The sequence below is a fragment of the Microcaecilia unicolor genome, chromosome 4 (assembly GCF_901765095.1).
Source record: "Microcaecilia unicolor chromosome 4, aMicUni1.1, whole genome shotgun sequence".
Lineage (NCBI taxonomy): Eukaryota > Metazoa > Chordata > Amphibia > Gymnophiona > Siphonopidae > Microcaecilia > Microcaecilia unicolor.
The window spans coordinates 54202258-54221508 of record NC_044034.1 but is presented as its reverse complement, the minus strand read 5'-3'; the positions used below and the strand labels follow the sequence as shown (position 1 = coordinate 54221508).

The 19251-nt window shown below is 44.0% G+C and overlaps 1 protein-coding gene across 1 annotated transcript in view; it reads right to left on the bottom strand.

The window, feature by feature from the left end:
- DYNC2H1 (dynein cytoplasmic 2 heavy chain 1) overlaps positions 1-19251 on the bottom strand; it is a 1078189-nt gene that overhangs the window by 464020 nt on the left and 594918 nt on the right. Inside the window, 2 exon segments of the mRNA XM_030202388.1 lie at positions 6517-6595; positions 12280-12422. Of these exon segments, the coding sequence (XP_030058248.1) occupies positions 6517-6595; positions 12280-12422 (222 nt within the window).

Sequence of the window (19251 nt, the reverse complement as noted above, 5' to 3'; positions counted from 1 at the left end):
ACTTCAAATAAAAGCTCCAAGGTACATAGCTCCCTTACCTTGTATGCTGAACCCCCCAAAGCCTACCCAAAACCCACTACCCCCAACTGTACACCACTATAATAGCGCTTATATGTGAAGGGAGCAGCTATATGTCTGTACAATGAGTTTCTGGTGCATTTTGGCGGACACACAATTTCCACCACAAGTGTAACAGGTAGGGGAGAGGTATGGGCCTGGGTCCACTTGTCTACAGGGCAGTGCACCCACCACTAGACTACTTCAGGGACCTGCATGCTACTCTAATGGACCTGAATTTAACATCTGAGACTGGCAAAGAGGCTGGTAAGTAATGTTTTTTATTACATTTCTGGGGGGTGGGAGGGGGTCAGTGACTACTGGAGAAGCAAGGGGAGGTCATCCCTGATTCCCTCCAGTGGTCATCTGATCATTTAGGGCACCTTTTTGTGCCTTATTCATTCTAAAAACAGGTTTTGTTTTGTTCCATTATATCTGAAAAACATCCAAGTCTTAGGAGCGCCCAAATCCAGCCCTTAACACACCCCAACATGCTCCCTTGAGATTTGGATGCACTGCAAACGAACAACATAGAAAAATGTCTTTAAAAAATAGGTTTTTAAAATACCGATTTGTTCTTTTTTTGAGAAAAAGTACAAATGCTAGTTTCTGCCACCTTTTAAGACATTTTTCTCTTTCGAAAATGAGCCCCGCTTGTAGTGACATACAATCCAGAGCTGGAAAAACTGAGGAAAATCATAAGAGATCTACAACCTATACTCCAGGAGGATGAATTACTGAAAGAGATATTTCCATCCCCACCAGTACTGGCCTTCCGACAGCCACCCAATTTAAAACACAAGCTAATCAGAAGTAAACTTCCATCACATACTGAAAAGGAACAGAAGGGCACACTTCCCTGTAATTTATCCAGTTGCAAACTATGCCAAAATATTTCACAGGACCCCAAAGTCATCCACAAAGGAAAGATATTCAACATAAAGGGATCTTTCACTTGCTCATCTTCCAATGTGGTATATATCATTCAGTGTAAAAAATGTAACGAAGGATTCTATATTGGAGAAACAGGCCAGATGCTTAAGACAAGATTCAATTTACATAGACATCATATGAACAATATTGGTGCCAGTAGGGTTCCCACCCCTGTTGGTCAGCATTTTACAGGACCAGGACACTGTACCAATGACTTCACAGTGAGAATCCTGAAAGGTAACTTTAAAACCATACAAGAACGTAAGACCTTTGAAGTCAGAATGATTGAATATTTTAACACCCAACAGAAAGGACTTAACAAGGATCTGGGTTTCCTAGCCCATTATAAACCATAAAGCTGTATGTCTCTGTTGATCACCCCTCCCCTCACCTATTCACACCCATCCTGTTAGAATATCAATGATATGCTTTGATGTCCTCATGCATACTTCCTACCCACCCCCCTCCTCCCACCCTGTCAGACTGTCATAGTAATGTTTGAATGTTTTCACTTATATACACTGTCAGCTAGCACATCTGCTTATTTCCGATCTGAGGAAGAAGGGCAACCTTCGAAAGCTAATCAAGAAATGTATTAAATTATGTCCAATAAAAAAGGTATCATCTTATTTTCTTTTCCATGTTTTATTTTGTTTAATTTCTATTGAAAATGAGCCCCAAATTGCTTGCTGCACCAGAAAGTTACATGCAGCATTGTTTTGATCATGTTACTGTTTGCATGAAAACTTTGCACTGATTCCTAGTGCAATTTAGAAAACAATTGATATTGCTGATAATTATTTTTTAGAACTCATCCCAGGCATTGCTCCTTTGTATTTGATGCAAATGCTGCAGATTTATGACTCAATCCACTCTCTTAGATTTACAGGTTCAAAGCAATTATTTATGCCTTCCATTGGCAAATATTCATTACTTTGACACCCAGGACATTGCCCATTGCAGTGTTGGGCCTCTCTTGTGGAACAAATTACCAAGCAGTTTGTGTCTTCTGCAACTGAGTTTAAGGGGAGATTAAAAAGTCACTTATTTTTATAAGCATCTATGTCATATGATTATATAGAATAGGGTGAAGAGAGTCAGTATGGAATGGTGTCTTTTTTTATGTTTGGTTTCTGTAATTTTATCCATGTTCCTCCACTCTGAATGCCCACTTTGAATATATGCTGACTGCGCACATCAGATTTCAGAATGAAAGAACAAATACATAACTGTGAATTTTTGTAGTACTGAAACTTCGCTGCCAATTAATAAACCACTCAAGCTTTCTTTGATCATTTCTTATGTCCACTCCCTCAGATGTGTCCATGCTACTGAAGATCACCATCGGGCTCATTTTCGAAAGAGAAGGACGTCCATCTTTTGACACAAATTGGAAGATGGGCGTCCTTCTCACAGAAACTTCCAAATCGGTATAATCAAAAGCTGATTTTGGATGTCCCCAACTTCACTCCGTCACAGGGACGGCCAAAGTTCATGGGGGCGTGTCAGAGACGTAGCGAAGGCGGGACTTGGGCATGCCTAAACTTGGACGTCTTTGACCCATAATGGAAAAAAAGAAGGACGCCCCTGACAAGCACTAGGACATTTTCACCCGGACCTGTTTTTCTTACGACTAAGGCACAAAAAGGTGCCCGAAATGACCAGATGACCTCCGAAGAGAATCGGGGATCACTTCTCCTTACTCCCCCAGTGGTCACTAACCCCCTCCCACCCTCAAAAAACATCTGTAAAAATATGTCGTGCCAGCCTCTATGCCAGTCTCAGAAGTCATACTCAGGACAGCAGTATGAAGGTTCCTGGAGCAGTTTTAGTGGGTGCAGTGTACTTCAGACAGGTGGACCCAGCCCCACCCCCTCTACCTATTACGTTTGTGGAGGAAACAGCGAACCCTCCAAAACCCACCACAAACCCACTTCACCCACATCTAGGTGCCCCCCTTCACCCGTAAGGGCTGTGGTAGTGGTGTACAGTTGTGGGTGGTGGGTTTTGGGGGGCTCAGCACACAAGGGGCTATGTACCTGGGAGCAACTTATGAAGTCCACTGCAGTGCCCCCTAGGGTGCCCGGTTGGTGTCCTGGTATGTCAGGGGGACCAGTGCACTACAAATGCTGGCCCACGACCAAATGGCTTGCATTTGGTCGTTTCTGAGATGGACGTCCTTGGTTTCGATTATCGCGGAAAATCAGAAACGTCCATGTCTAGGGACGACCAAATTTAAAGAATTGGACGTCCCTGACGGTATATTCAAAACGAAAGATGGACTTCCATCTTATTTCGAAAATATGGGTTTCCCCGCCCCTGGATCGGGACGTTTTGCGAGGACGTCCAAATCAAAACTTGGACGTCCCTTTCAAAAATGCCTCTCCATGTCATCTGCAAAACGAAACTTTTCCTAACTATTCTGCAATCCAGAAGATATTGGACAGAATTGGCCCCAGGAAAAATGCCTGAGGCACTCAATTCACTTTCTATTTTTCCTTTCTTCAGAGTATACACTATTTACTACCATATTCTTTCATCTACCCCTCAACCAGTTTCTAAATCAGGTCCCAACCCCTAAACTGTTCACTTTAATTATAAGCACAGGAGCCAACTTTTCAAAATGATTGGGGGTGTTCAACTTGGCACAAACTACCATATAAAGGAAATTAAAGCATGGTGGGTTGTGAAATTTGGTCAGGCTGTCTTTAAACGAAAACCACAGCAGGTGGTACCCACACAGGGAGGACTTGTGGGTAAAAAGAAATGCTATGGGTAGCACTGCAGACCCCACCAGTCTCTCTTCATCCCCAATCCCAACTCTTTGCCATAGTTTGCCATCCTACTCCCAAGCCCATTTATACCACACACGCTATGCCTTTCAATCCACAGTGGCCTATCTATATAACCCATATTCTCCCTCTCCCAGCCAGTCCTTAATAGTCCTTCTTCCCTACCTAACCTGTGTACACCATACTCTCTCTTTTTTTCTCAGACCAACCCTACTTCTTTCTCAGTCCCTCCTAGCCTTAATGTCTTCTTTCTCCTCTCCTCATTCTGTTTTTCCCTCACTTCTTTCTCCTAGTGCAGTTTAACTTTTATTTTTGAGTAGGATGCTTAATACCGTACCCTCCCCCGGAACCTACTCCACTCCATTCTATACTTCTCTGCAAGTTCTTCCTGACCTGACTCAGCCCCCCCCCCCCCCCCCTACTAATTCCTCCCCTCATTGGGTTCCTTCTCACTCTACCTTGGTCAGTGCCTCTCTCCTGCAAGCTAGGCTCACCCATCCCTCATACCTCCTAAGAAGGGTTCATTGCACATTTCAAATTTTTTATCTCCACCCTTTCCGGCAAGGATCATATTCCTACTCTCCCTTTCCAGAGCCCAAGACACCATTCATATTAGAAAAAACTGAAATACAATAGCAGTTCCACATCCAGAAAGGCCCTATGAGCAGCTCCACCATCTGTATACACAAGCATTGGAAGCTCAGCAATCAGTTGTTCCACAACCCCCACAGCCACATTTGCAAGTGATGATTCCTGTCTTCAGTCTGAAAATTCCAAAGATCACATGTTGAGCAAGATCAGTGAACATAAAGAAAAAATTAATGTGAACCCACTATGTGCCAGTCCACCTGCTAAAGCTCTAGCGGACAGAGGAAGTGGTTGGCTTAGGGAGCTGAATTAGCACTGACTCTGGTGCCTTCTGCAAAAATGAACATTTGCATCTCATTTTGTGGTAACAGGTTTGGCACAATGCCTTCTCCTTTATTAGTGGTGAATCCAGCACAACATCCGTCTTAATTTCTCCTTTTACCAAACATTCCCTTCTTTCTCCTCTATTCTCTGCCCAGCACCATTATCCTCCCACTCCCCTCTTTCCCTGGCCCACATGATGTGGAAGGATATTGGGGTGGCATACCACTATAGCAGTACCCCATCACTCATGGTGCCCTGCACAGCCTCATGTTACACATCCCAAAGGCTAGCCTATAGAAGAGCTGTGCTGGGAGTGAGAATGAAAAGCCAAGGCTTAATAGCTGAGCCAAGAAGAAAACCAAACCAAGAATCCCTTAACCCCTTCCAAACTCCATGCATCTCTCCTGCAACCTCTTCCAGCTGCTGCCATGCTATTTTTTTGGGACAATACAGCATAATAAGCCCACTTAGTCCAACACCACAGTCTCCCATAAGATGTAACAAAGGAAACATTTTTAATTTTGTAACAAAAAACGGAGATGGGGTTATTCTCCATTCCCCTTTCAATCTGAGGATCAATTGTCGGTCTCTGAATTTCAGAGCTGCCAAAGAGAAGCAATTTTAAAGATATTTTTCACACTATGGCACAATTCCCTCCTGCTCCACCATGTCCTTCCAGTAAAATAACATATAATTCTGGTGACTACAGGGCTGGAGGAGAAGGGCAAAATATAGCTATTGTCTACCCTTGATTCAGCCCAGCTGGCAAAGAAATCTTTACTAAAAATTTAAATTCAATCTTCTGTCTCAACGCGATCTTGGTTTTCTCTCTGTCCTCGTTACTTCTTTAAAGGATTCTCTTCCAGTCTTCCTCCCAATTCATCATCACTTCTCTTTCCTCTGTGTATATTTGTCTCTCCATGGCTTCTCTCATCTCACTTTCTTCTAGCCTTACTCCCTCCTCCACTTTTTATCTTTTTCTCACCTTCATGTCTGTTCTGTCCACCATGACCCCCCCCCCCCTTTCTCTCAGCCACTATTTTCCCAGTCCCATACTGCTACTCTCCATCTCTTTCAGCTTCTCTTCTGTCCCCAGCGTATGTCCCTCTGTCTACTCTTCTTCCTCTTTCCCAGATCACATCTCTTTCTAAGAGCAACCTTCTCCCACATAGCCCATGCTCTCCCTGAGTTCCTCTCACTTCTCACAGCTTGTGCCTACTCCTCTTCCACAGCTCCACTACCAATTCCCCATCACACAGCCTCTTTTCCCTATACAGCTCCTTTCTGCATCATCCAGCATTTCAGAGCAGCATTGTCTCTCTTAACTAGTGACTATTTCCATTCCCTTCACCCTTCCTTGCCCCCTTTATTCCTTCTCCCAATATCTGTCTTTTTTTTTTTTTTACTTTAACTGCTATAGGTATTACTTTGACAAAACAGGTAAAATTGTCATGCCAATAAAATTATATGATCTATCTGTTCCTTTATTAGTGTCTGTCTACTGCACTTGCCTTCCCCATTGGCAGCTGCGGGCTACAGCAACTACCTCCTCCCCTGCAGTCTACTGGACAGGCTGCAGGGGAGGTGGGGAGCCAGCTCTTGATCTATAGACTTACAGGGAAAATATTGGGGATGCTCAGGCACCCACAGATCTGGCACTTTGTGATTATAAGCCTCCTATGGGAGTCAATATTGAAAGACTGCTGATTTCAGTAGGTCGAGAGAATAGGGCCACATGTAAACACACTGTCCAGAAATACCCATTTGTTCAAAATTTCAGTCAGAAAAAATTTGTTTATAACAAACGTGGCAAAAGATTTACCAGATATGTTCTTCTTATATTCCTTTTCAGCTGCTGTCTTTTCTTGACCATTTTCATCAATAAACAACATTCTAGGAATCTGAAAAAAAGTTGAGATATATGGTTTTTCTTTTAGCAGCAATAACACATTGTTATTTAGTTACAACAGTAGGATTGTCAAAAAGTAACAAAAAAAAATATCCACTTATCATGAGATCAGTTCATAAGAGATCACTGTGAGTGAAGGTGTTTATTTCAACTAGTATGAGATCAAGTTGCCATGGAGAATTAATAAGCATTTATCACACAAACCAGAACGAAAGGATCCTTTACATGTGCCAGAAATGTAAACCCTTTTTGTTCTTAGTATATTGTCTAATTATTATGGAATGCAATCTTAGATCATTATCATATATACAAAACGACTATACTTTGTCTTCCTAGAGACAATTAGGGTCAATTTCCAAAAGGATTTCAGCAGGTAAACAGGCATTTATTGATAAGTTAAAAAGAAACCTTTGAGAATTGCCTACCTTACATTTGGGACTATGGGGGTAATGTTAAAACAATGTTTCCTAGAAATACAGCCTGTTTGATGAGTACACGTGCAGACTACATGCACAGTTATTCATGTGTGTGTGAGCATTTGTACACTATTGGGGCTGGATCTGGGTGTCTATTTTATAAAGGCACATAGGCATAAAATAAATGCCTTCTTGGGTTTTTCAGACGGGCACGCTATTATAAAACTACCTCCATATGAGGAAAGGGGCAGACCCAGTCATTTTGAATCCATGCTCTTGTAAAGTATGTGGGCTAAAGACAACCATGCATCAGCTCCCTTTTATTTGTTTTGATTATACTTCATATGATAAGTACATAAGTAGTGCCATACTGGGAAAGACCAAAGGTCCATCTAGCCCAGCATCCTGTCACCAACAGTGGCCAATCCAGGTCAAGGGCACCTGGCACGCTCCCCAAACGTAAAAACATTCCAGACAAGTTATACCTAAAATGCGGAATTTTTCCAAGTCCATTTAATAGCGGTCTATGGACTTGTCCTTTAGGAATCTATCTAACCCCTTTTTAAACTCCGTCAAGCTAACCGCCCGTACCACGTCTCTGGCAACGAATTCCAGAGTCTAATTACACGTTGGGTGAAGAAAAATTTTCTCCGATTCGTTTTAAATTTACCACACTGTAGCTTCAACTCATGCCCTCTAGTCCTAGTATTTTTGGATAGCGTGAACAGTCGCTTCACATCCACCCGATCCATTCCACTCATTATTTTATACACTTCTATCATATCTCCCCTCAGCCGTCTCTTCTCTTCTTCATAGGAAAGTCGTCCCATCCCCACTATCATTTTCGTCGCCCTTCGCTGTACCTTTTCCAATTCTACTATATCTTTTTTGAGATACGGAGACCAGTACTGAACACAATACTCCAGGTGCGGTCGCACCATGGAGCGATACAACGGCATTATAACATCCGCACACCTGGACTCATACCCTTCCTAATAACACCCAACATTCTATTCGCTTTCCTAGCCGCAGCAGCACACTGAGCAGAAGGTTTCCAGCGTATCATCGACGACGACACCCAGATCCCTTTCTTGATCCGTAACTCCTAACGCGGAACCTTGCAAGACGTAGCTATAATTCGGGTTCCTCTTACCCACATGCATCACTTTGCACTTGTCAACATTGAACTTCATCTGCCACTTGCACGCCCATTCTCCCAGTCTCGCAAGGTCCTCCTGTAATCGTTCACATTCCTCCTGCGACTTGACGACCCTGAATAATTTTGTGTCATCGGCGAATTTAATTACCTCACTAGTTATTCCCATCTCTAGGTCATTTATAAATACATTAAAAAGCAACGGACCCAGCACAGACCCCTGCGGGACCCCACTAACTACCCTCCTCCACTGAGAATACTGGCCACGCAATCCTACTCTCTGCTTCCTATCTTTCAACCTTTCCACCTTTAGCAAGCAAGTTGACTAAAGCTGCAGACTGGAAGTTACAAAGTGCCTCTGGACCTACAAGCACCAAGGAGTAACAAAGTAAATGTTGGCAGACAAAGACCTGCATGGTCAATCCAATCTGTACTTTAAAAATTGACCTCCATATGGTTTTAAATTAAAGAATTCAAATGTAGAAAATAATCTCATCTACCTCCCCCCCTCCAAAAAAAAAAACCCCAGACACTATACATATATAACAAAAAGCAGATATCCAACTACAGAACTAATAATCTGACAAATTTCTGAATAGTATACCTAGGGCAGAAAAGAAGTGCTTCTCTTTCCTACAGTCAGGACGGTTATATTCAGTTGGCAAGAGGCAGATACAAGAAACGGACACACACCTAGGGGGCAATTCTATAATCTAAGTGCCAACAAATGTTACACGTGTAAACGTTTAGAATACTAGCATATATGTGTGTATTTCAGCTTGTATATGCCAGCTTGCCATGTAAGCACTATTCTGAAAATACCTGCTTAACTTATATAGTGTATATTTGCAAGGTGGGTATACATCAGAGCAGACCATGGGCGAGACACAGGCAGGGTTCTCACTTATAAAAGTAACTTACAAAATGCTTTAAGTTACATGGGTACCTGCCACACAGACATTCACACTTACTCCAGCTCTGTGGCTGGCTTAGTGTCTGTGCTTAAAAGTTAGGCATACAAATACCTGTTTATGCTAGTCCTCTACAAAAGAAAGTAAGGTGCTCAGTTCTTCTATAGAGTACTCATCTATCACATGCCCTGTGAATGCCTAATTCTTTAACAAAGAATTGTCACCCTAATGCTGATATGCTGATTGAGTACCTCCTAACAAACACAATTCATCTAAAATCCAATGAGGATTATCACTTAAAAGTTCAGAATTCTAAAATAATGTAAAAAAAATGAACTTGTTACACTTATTGTATTAGCCACAAAGAAGGCAGATCTATAACTGTACGCCAATATTTAGACACCTAGAAGATACATATGCGGTCTATTCTATAAAGATTAGATACAACTGAGACATGAGAGCTTATACCAACCATAGAGATGGTGTAAATGCTCGGCTTAAATGCCTGAGATACATGCACAATTTATATTTTTCTATAAGTTATTCATATAAGTGAGAGTCCCACTCATGATCCACCCAGGCTCTTCCCATGTGTATACCCACCTTACAAATATGCCTATGTAAGATACGATTGTATTTACAGAATCTTAAGTGGATTTTTGGCATTTACACTTGTGTACACACATACATGCATTTATGACAATCCTATATAATAAAACACACCTCCAACGTACTGAAGCTGACTCCGTGGCAGTAAAGAATGAAGCATTCGTGCTCTCAGAAAGGATGCATCAATCTCATGAATTGACGTCAAGTGCTTCCGGGTACGTCACACGCAAAAGCTGACCAACTATAGGTGGGAGGGCAGACGCAAAAGCTGACCAACCAGAGGTGGGAGGGTGGGCGCACAACGGCGAATGGATTGATCGTTCAGTGGGCCTGCACGCTGAGCTGTGCACGGCAGCGGAGGTTGGCGGAGGACCAGAGATTTGGCCGGTATCGTTAGGGGCAGGGGAGAAAGGAGAATCGCTGGGTGGCTGGAGGGGGGCAGGGGTGAGAGGAGCATCACTGGGTGGCTAAAGGGGGGGGGGCAGAGCAGAGAGGAGAATCACTGGGTGGCTGGAAGGGGGGGCAGAGGAGACAGGAGATTCGCTGGGTGGCTGGAACGGGGGGCAGGGGAGACAGGAGATTCGCTGGTTGGCTGGAACGAGGGGCAGGGGAGAGAAGAGCATCGGTGGGTGGCTGGAAGGGGGGGCAAGGGAAAATGGAGAACCGCTGGGTGGCTGGAGGGGGGCAGAGGACAAAGGACAATCGCTGGGTGGCTGGAGGGGAGGCAGGGGAGAGAAGACAATCGCTGGGTGGCTGGAGTGGGGGGGCAGGGGAGAGAGGAGAATCGCTCCACTCCCGACATCACGGTCGAAACCCAGGCCAAAGTTTCGGCCTGCCTTTCAGACATCGCTGCCTGGATGTCCAACCGGCATCTGAAACTGAACATGGCAAAGACTGAGCTCCTTGTCTTTCCACCCAAACCCTCTTCTCCTCTTCCCCACTTTCCGTCTCTGTTGACAACGCCCTCGTCCTCCCCGTCGCTTCAGCCCGCAATCTCGGAGTCATCTTCGACTCCTCCCTCTCCTTCTCTGCCCATATCCAGCAGACAGCTAAGACCTGTCGCTTCTTCCTCTATAATACTAGCAAAATTCGCCCATTCCTCTCTGAACAGACCACCCGAACCCTTGTCCACATCGCTCGTCACCTCTCGTCTTGACTATTGCAACCTTCTTCTAACTGGCCTCCCGCTTAACCATCTATCCCCCCTTCAATCTGTCCAAAATTCTGCCGCACGTCTTATCTACCGCGGTGAACCGATACTCTCATATCACCCCTCTCCTCAAGTCACTTCACTGGTTTCCGATCCGCTACCGTATACAGTTCAAGCTTCTCCTTTAACCTTCAAATGCACTCAATCTGCAGCCCCCCATTACCTCTCTACCCTCCTCTCCCCGTATTGTTCCCACCCGTAACCTCCGCTCTCAGGACAAATCACTCCTATCTGTACCCTTCTCCACCACCGCTAACTCCAGACTTCGCCCACTCCTGCCTCGCATCACCATATGCCTGGAACAGCCTTCCCGAGCCCATACGTCATGCGCCCTCCCTGCCCATCTTCAAGTCCTTACTCAAAACCCATCTTTCTCCCTTGCTTTTGGCGCATAACCACCTTCCCCACTCTTGATACCTACACTGACTACTAGTTTGTAACCTTTAGATTGTAAGCTCTTTTGAGCAGGGACGGTCCTTCCCTATGTTAAACTTGTACAGCGCTGCGTAACCCTGGCAGCGCTATAGAAATGCTAAGTAGGTAAGTAGTAGTGGGTGGCGGGAGGGGGGGCAGGGGAGAGAAGAGCACCGCTGGGGTGGATACAAGGGGAAGCCATGGAAAAAAAGGATAATCGCTGGGGTGGCTGGAGGGGGAGCAGGGGAGAGAGGAGAATTGCTGGGTGGCTGGAGGGGGGCAGGGGACAGAGCAGACACACTCACACCCAGCAGTCTCACTCTCTCTCTGTCACACACACACACTCGCACATTCACTCTCTCTCTCTCACACACACACAGTCACTCTCACACACACTCTCTCAAACATACACACTCTGACAAAATGTTAGCACCTTATTTACAGAATTACCCCCATGGGGGGGGGGGGGGGGTAATGTTATAACAGGGTACAGACATCAAAGTTCTAAAAAATGCACAAATCTTCTTGAAAAAAATTACATCTGCTTTGAAGGTGTATATGTGTGTTTGTTTTCCATGTGTTTATTTTGTAAAATACAAGAATACTTGACAAAATTTATGCCCCCCCAAAGAAATGTGTACATGCAGCTCACATAAAAATATGCAGTTTTGTGGTGCAACTCCTTTGGATGCCTGTACAACCTTATACACTTTATAACAGACATTTTTAATGTGTAAGATTTACACATGGAAAATATTTTATAAAATTACCACCAAAATGTACTGCTCATATGTGTGAATAAAATGGAAAAACAGTTTGAGACTACTGATCTCTGTCAGGAAAAATGTAATAAACAGACTATTAATTTAAAAAAGTATCAGAAACATGAAAGCTGAAGCCTCAACATTAAAGAAAACACAGTTTTAAAATGCAGTTTTCAAAATCAGGCTCTACAATTACCTGTTTCATACTTCTGTCAGACCAGCCTTCCATCCACTGAACCAGACATTTCTTATACAGTGCTGGGTTACTTTCACAATTTATTGTGAAATTTGAATTTGTACAATCCATAATTAGCACAACATGCAGATTCTGCTGGATCCCTGAAAGTTTAATAGAAACTGACATTTACAAATGCCAACATACTAATAATATAGGGCTCGATATGCAAAGATACTTTATAGATAGCAGCACCTGCTACATGAATAAGTACTGCTGACCACGGCCACCAACAATCCTTAGTGTGATTATCTAGATAATGCCACTGAAAATCACTACAGACTGCCCCCCCTGTACTAACCTAATAACTGTCCTAAGTTATACAGATTCATATCTGAATAATGGCTCTGAATATCACCATTATTTGGATACTGGCAGAAATCAGCACCACACCTGGGCATTCAGCACTACTGGATATCAACTGGCACTGAATATTTTTATTTTATTTATTTTTGTTACATTTGTACCCCGCGCTTTCCCACTCATGGCAGGCTCAATGCCTGGGTATAACTTTAAACATCTGGGCTGGAATTTAAAAGAACCAACACCCAAAGAGTTTAAATATTGCAAAACAATACAAGACCAAGGGCCCCATTTAATAAGCTGAGATAGAGGCGCGTTAATGCATTTAGCGCGCGCTAATGGTTAGCGTGCGCTGTGTAGGCACCCACAATATTCCTATGGGCGCCTACACAGTTAGCGTGCATTAATTTTGTGCACACGTTAAAAATGCTAGCGTTCCTTAGTAAACAGGGCCCCAAGTGTCAGCACCTAAAGGTGCAAATATTCCACTGTTGTAAAACTACAGCTTCAAAATTATTGTTATATTCTTAAGTATTTTAAATATTTTAAATAATTTAGTGTGGAGAAAAAGGAGACCTCAGAGATTCCCAAGGACCAATTGCAGACACTTAAAAGCTTTGTTGAGTCAATGCTGGTGTCCAATTTCTTTCATTGGTCTCCAAAAAAGTTCACCGATTGCGATACATGGATTTTAACCATATTTTTCAAATACAAATCAATCTCAAAACTGCACTTGGCTTAAGTTTAAAGCAGTGCGTAACTTTAGTTCTGGTGACAAAAACCTTCAAAGAATATGTATGAACCAATCTCAAAACAGCACTAAGCTTTAGTTCAACGGAGCCACCGTTTCACTCGTCACGGCTTCATCAGGAACTAGTGCTGTTATCCGTTCTTTAATGGCTTTTTTTCTGTAAAAGAAAAATATTTATATATCCAAGGAACTTTGCATATTGAAACTTTACCTCACATCCCAAAACGTACTTTACAACGATCTGTCTCTTCATTAAAGATGGCGCTCATGTGTCACGCAATGACTTCCCAGTATTTAAGAACCACTCGTCACTTCCTTAACACGTTACTCATTGATGAACATATTCCTGAAATGTGTATCAAACCTGTAGCATTGTGTAAACTGCTCACTTAAACTAATTATTTAATTGAAAAATTAGATTAACTATCTTAATAATTTTGAACCACAATTGCAATCTTTTCTGTCTGATGGGATATCCCTGAAGTCACTTCCTTGTGCAAATGTCGCTTCTGAAACCTTTTTTAAATAAAATATATGCCAATCTATAGTGTTATTTAAACCACTGGGTTCAAGGGATCTTAATTGAGAGATCCAATTTGCTTCACATCTTTGCAGTTTGAGTTTTCGGTTGCCACCCTGTTTTGTCATAATAATCTTGTCAAGGCAACATCATCTTAATTCTTCGAAAGTGTGTTTGTATTGAATACAAAGTTTTACAAATGGCTCATTCAGGTTCTCTCTTCTGATGTTCGATCCATGTTCTAGCATGCGGATCTTCAGGGACCTTGTTGTCATGCCAACATATAATTTTTCACATGGGCATTTTATGACATACACAATGGAAAAGGTCAAACAGTTTGTTAAATGTTTCAAAGAATATTGTTTACGATTGATGGTGTCCACGAAAACATTTGTCTGTAGCGTTACCTTACAGATTTGACAGGTGCCACATTTATAATGACCCCTATTGGTCTCCTTTAATTTTCTGGTCGTTCTTGTAATATCCCATGACAAAGATGGAGGTCTGATCGGGAGTTTTGTCAATAACAAACCTTGCATGAAGCAAACTAGAGGCTGTACAGAGATGGGATTACCTCCCATGCGGTAATAAGCACCAATTGCATTGAGATGAACCCATACAGAGTTGCTTTTTAAACCAGACTTAGAGAGGTACAGGAGGTATCCATGCAGTTTTCGTGTAGGAAGTGAGGTGATCTAAGGCCTTGCCCTCGCACCAGACAGCAAACCTTCTCCACTTAAATGAGAAACACCTCTTAGTGGAGTCTTTCCTGGAAGCCAGCAAGATATGGGAGGTTCCTCCAGCAAATCCAAGTATTCAAGTTCTATGCTTACAACATCCAAGCCGAGAGGACCAAGAATTGGAGGTTGGGATGTAGAAGAGACCCCTCATTCTGCATGAGGGTCATAAAACAGTCCAATCTCCATGGATCTTCAGAGGATAACTCCAAAAGAGGAAACCAGACCTGCCTCGGCCAGTAAGGTGAGATTAGGATCATAGATCCCTGGTCTTGCTCGAGTTTCACCAACATCTTCTTTCTGAGAGGTATTGGGAGGATATGCATACAGAAGACCCTTCCCCCAACGTAGAAAAAAGTCATCTGACTTCTAGTCTGCCATGTGATCTGAGCCTGGAGCAGAACTGGGGGATAATGTTGTTGAGATGAGTGGCAAAAAGATCCACCGAGGAGGTGCCCCACTCTCAGAAGATCTTGCAGGCTATGCACATATTGAGAGATCATTCAAGTGGTTGCAAAATCCTGCTCAGTCTGTCCGCAAGGCAGTTGTCCTTTCCGGGAGGTATGTGGCTCGGAGGTCCATCCTGTGAAGGAGGGCCCACTGCCACATCCCCACTGCTTCCTGACACAAAGGGAAGGATTCTGTACCCCCCCCCCCCCTTTGTTTATATAAAACATTCCAACCTGGTTGTCCATTTGGGTTAGAATAATTTGGTTTTGCAGCCGATCTCTGAAAGCCTTTAGTGTGTTCCAAATGGCCCTGAGCTCGACGAGATTGATATGGAGATCTGTTTCCTGAGCAGAACAAGTCCCCTGGGTGTGAAGTCCATCTACATGAGCTCCCCATCCTAGGATGGATGCATTCGTTGTTAGCACCTTCTGAGGAGATGGCATTTGGTTAAAGTAAATTGTATTCAAATATTAAGGATAACAAACATCCAATACAAGATAACAATGTTTTCCAACTTCCATTCCATATGAGAAACTATATGATAATAGACAATTGGCATTTGCAATGGTAGTCCCACCGTAAAATTCATCCAAATTGTCAACCAGTGAAGGGCATGCCTCAACTCTGGAAGAATCCAGATGACATCCGCTGTTCCCAATCGCCTGCGACTACAGGGAAGCTGGGGTCCACTGGGCTTCTCTCAAGTGGCAACGTGCCATGGGTGTGACATGCACTGGTGAGGCCCATCAGTCTCAACATCTGCCGACCAGTGACTTGCTTGCTGCTTTGGACTTGTGCGGCAAGCGCCGATAAGTTGTCTGCTTTCGCTTGTGGAAAAAAAGCTCAAGCCTGCAATGTATCTAGAAGGGCCCCTATGTATTCCAATCGCTGAACAGGGAAAAGGTGGAGTTTAAGTTAATTTATGACAAACCCTAGTAACTCTAACACCTGAATCGATAGTTAGGTGTATTGACTCTGACGCCCACTCCTATGATGTGCTCTTGACCAACCAATCATCCAGATAGGGAAACACATACACTCCCAGCCTGCGTAGATATGCCACTACTACTGCTAGATATTTGTGAAAACCCAAGGAGTTGATACAAGGCCAAATGGCAGTATGCGGTACTGATAATGGTGTTTCCCTATGCAAAATGTGAGATATTTCCTGTGACTAGGTACAGGCATCTTTTAAGTCCAGAGAGCATAGCCAATTGTTTCCCTGAATCAAGTGATGTCCAGGGAAATCATATTGAACTTTCCTTTGACTAGGAATTTTTTCAGGTTCTTTAGGTCTAGGCTGGGAAGAAATCCCCTTCCCCTTTTTCTTGGGCAAAAGGAAGTACCTGGAATAAAATTCCCTCCCTTCTTCCCCTAGTGGCACAGGTTCAATCGCATTGGCCTGGAGAAGGGCCGAGATTTCCTGAACAAGTACCTGCTTGTGCTGACAGCTGAGTAACGATGCTCCCGTTGGGCAATTTGGTGGTCTCTGATACCAATGCAGGAAGTAACCAAGATGGACTATTTGAAGAGCCCACTGGTCGGAGGTTACAAGGGGCTACCTGTGATGGAAAAAAATCCAGCCTCCCTTCTACCAACAGGCTGTCTAGGACAGTTACTTTGAGTGTGGCTATGCTCTCTTGGAGCCAGTCAAAAGTTCATCCCCTGCTTCAACTGGGGTGCCGGTAGGGGTTTCTGAGGCTGCTGGGAAGAGCGAGAAGACAGCAGACACCTATGCCTTTGTGAGTAGTAGATTCGACAACTAGGCCCACTCCAAAACCTTTGTGAGGAAAAAGATGCAGCTGGAGGGTACCCAGACACGGTTTGGATGGTGTCCATATATTTCTTTATGAGGTCAGCAACATCTTCCATTTTATCTCCAAACAAGTTGCCACCCAACATGGAATGTCCACCAACCTCTCCTGAACCACTGTTTCTAGGTCAGATACACACAACCATGAGAGTCTGTGCCTGTGCATCTCCATACCCAAAGTGGAGAATCTGGACAATCTATCATCAAAAGAGTCATATGCATCCCTGGCCAGTTATCGCCTACATTCCAGATGCTTACTGGGCAACGGGCAAAGCTCTGCGGCTTGCTCCTGTGGAAGAATATCAAGACTTCATGTACTACGAGCCAAAGACTGCAAGTAAAGGTTCATGTAGAGCTGGTAGGACTGAATGCAGGTAACAGACATTGAGGCCTGAAAATGTTTCTTTCCAAACGAGTCTAATGTCCTGGGCTCTCTACCTTGGGGCACCGAAGCATGAATTCTGAAGCTCCTAGCTCGTTTGAGAGCGGATTCGAACACTACAGAATGGTGTGGCAGTTGAGCCCTCTCAAATTTCGGAGCATTTAGGATACAATACTGCGTATCCACCTTTTAAGATGCAACATGACCTGAGAGGGCAGATTCCCAGGTGCCTCATTAAGGATTGCGTGAAATGGTATAGTGACCCCTTCCTTAGAAGGAGACTTGTAGTCCAGAACAGTCAACATCTCCACCCTGGGCTCTTCATCTGTTTCTAACTTAAATGGGATGGCAGAAGACATCTCCCTGATAAAACCGGTTAAAGAGATTCTCTCAGGTAGAGATTTGCATCTCTCTTGAGGTGAGGAGGGATCAGAAGATATCTGATAACACTCCTCCTCCAAGAAGTAATGTTGGTCCTCCTCTGAATTCCATGAGCGGTCCCATTCAGATTCTTCACCACTCAGGTTGCATTGAATGAGTCTGTGCCTGCCTCTACTCAGTGGATCCATGTCCATGTCCTGAAGAGCACCGAGGTACAGCCCTATTCTCTGATTCCAGGGAATCTTCCTCCCCCAACATTGATAGCAGTATTGTATGCGCTGAGGTTTATGTCAACACCCTTTGAGTTGCCGGTATCGAGGAACTCTGCACTGATTTTGTGGGGTCACTGCAGAGTGGTGGAGGCCAAGCTGGTGTTGTCATCAGTATTGAGCACTTCTTAAGCTGGCTTCTGAGTGTGCTCGGTGTTCTGGCAATTATCCTTCATGGGGCCCAGGCCTGCCTAAGCTCTGCTAGTTCCTTCTACTGTTTCTTCGCAAGGCCGTGGACTGAAGCTTTGCCTACAGCATTCTCCTTATGCTGTGTTCCAATGGAAGTCTGCTTCCAAGTCAGGGAGTCCTGAGGAGTAAAATTTGGCCTACAGCTTTCGCCTAATGCTGTGTTCCTGTGAAGCCTGCTTTCTAGCTTGGTAGTCCTGAGGAGTAATAGCTCTGCCTACAGCTTTCACCTTTGCTTGGGTCCAGTGAAGCCTGCTGCTAGGCCTGTGAATCCAGACCTCCCATGCCTCAGTTGAGATTCCAGTCACCCACCATGAGTCCTTAGTTGCTGTATGCAGTGAGTAACTTTGTGCTATGTTTGGGACTGTGTGGGCTGGATGACTGGGAGTGCTGCAGGTGCAGCAGCTGAGATCATGTCTCAAGGTATCTCTGGACAAGGGAGCGGTACTTGGAATGCAGAGGGATCCACGTGGGCTGATCCTGGCCCTTGGGTGCTGTGCAGGGCCATTGAGTCTTCTGCCTAGGGAGCATCTGCTCAGGTTTGACTTCTTCACCTTGCTTGCCTTAGGGGAATTCGGCTCGGGCACCTCAGTGACTGTTTGCTTGTCTTAGGTGACATCCCTAGTCTTCTGTGAGCGAAGTAACATAACATACACGAAGTGTCCCATTCTGGCCTTTACCTGTGGTGCAGGTCCTCAAGAGACTCTTTCTTTTCCCTTTGTTTTGCTTCTTCTCCACTGTGGTTTTGAGGGAGCTTGCCACGGTTGTTCAGCGGCTTATCTGAGTGTACTGACAGAATGAACCCTTTTCTTAACCACTCTCAGTGTTCCTCTGTCAGCCAAGTATTGCCTGTTTGTTGTTGTCCTGCTAGGGTGGGCCCTTTGCCTAGTCTACTGTGTTCTACTGTTTGCATTGCTTAATTAGTATTGAGATGCACAGCTAGGCTGCTTATGTTTGACTTCCCTATACATCTAGGCTGTTCTACTTTAGCTTTTCTGTATACTTTATGCTTTGCATTGTTTCCGTAGTAGTGAGATGCACAACTAGGCTGCTTATGCTTGATTTCCCTATACAGCTAGGCTGTTCTACTTTACCTTATTTTATGTATTATGTTTGCCTTGCTTCAGCTAGGTTAGACTGT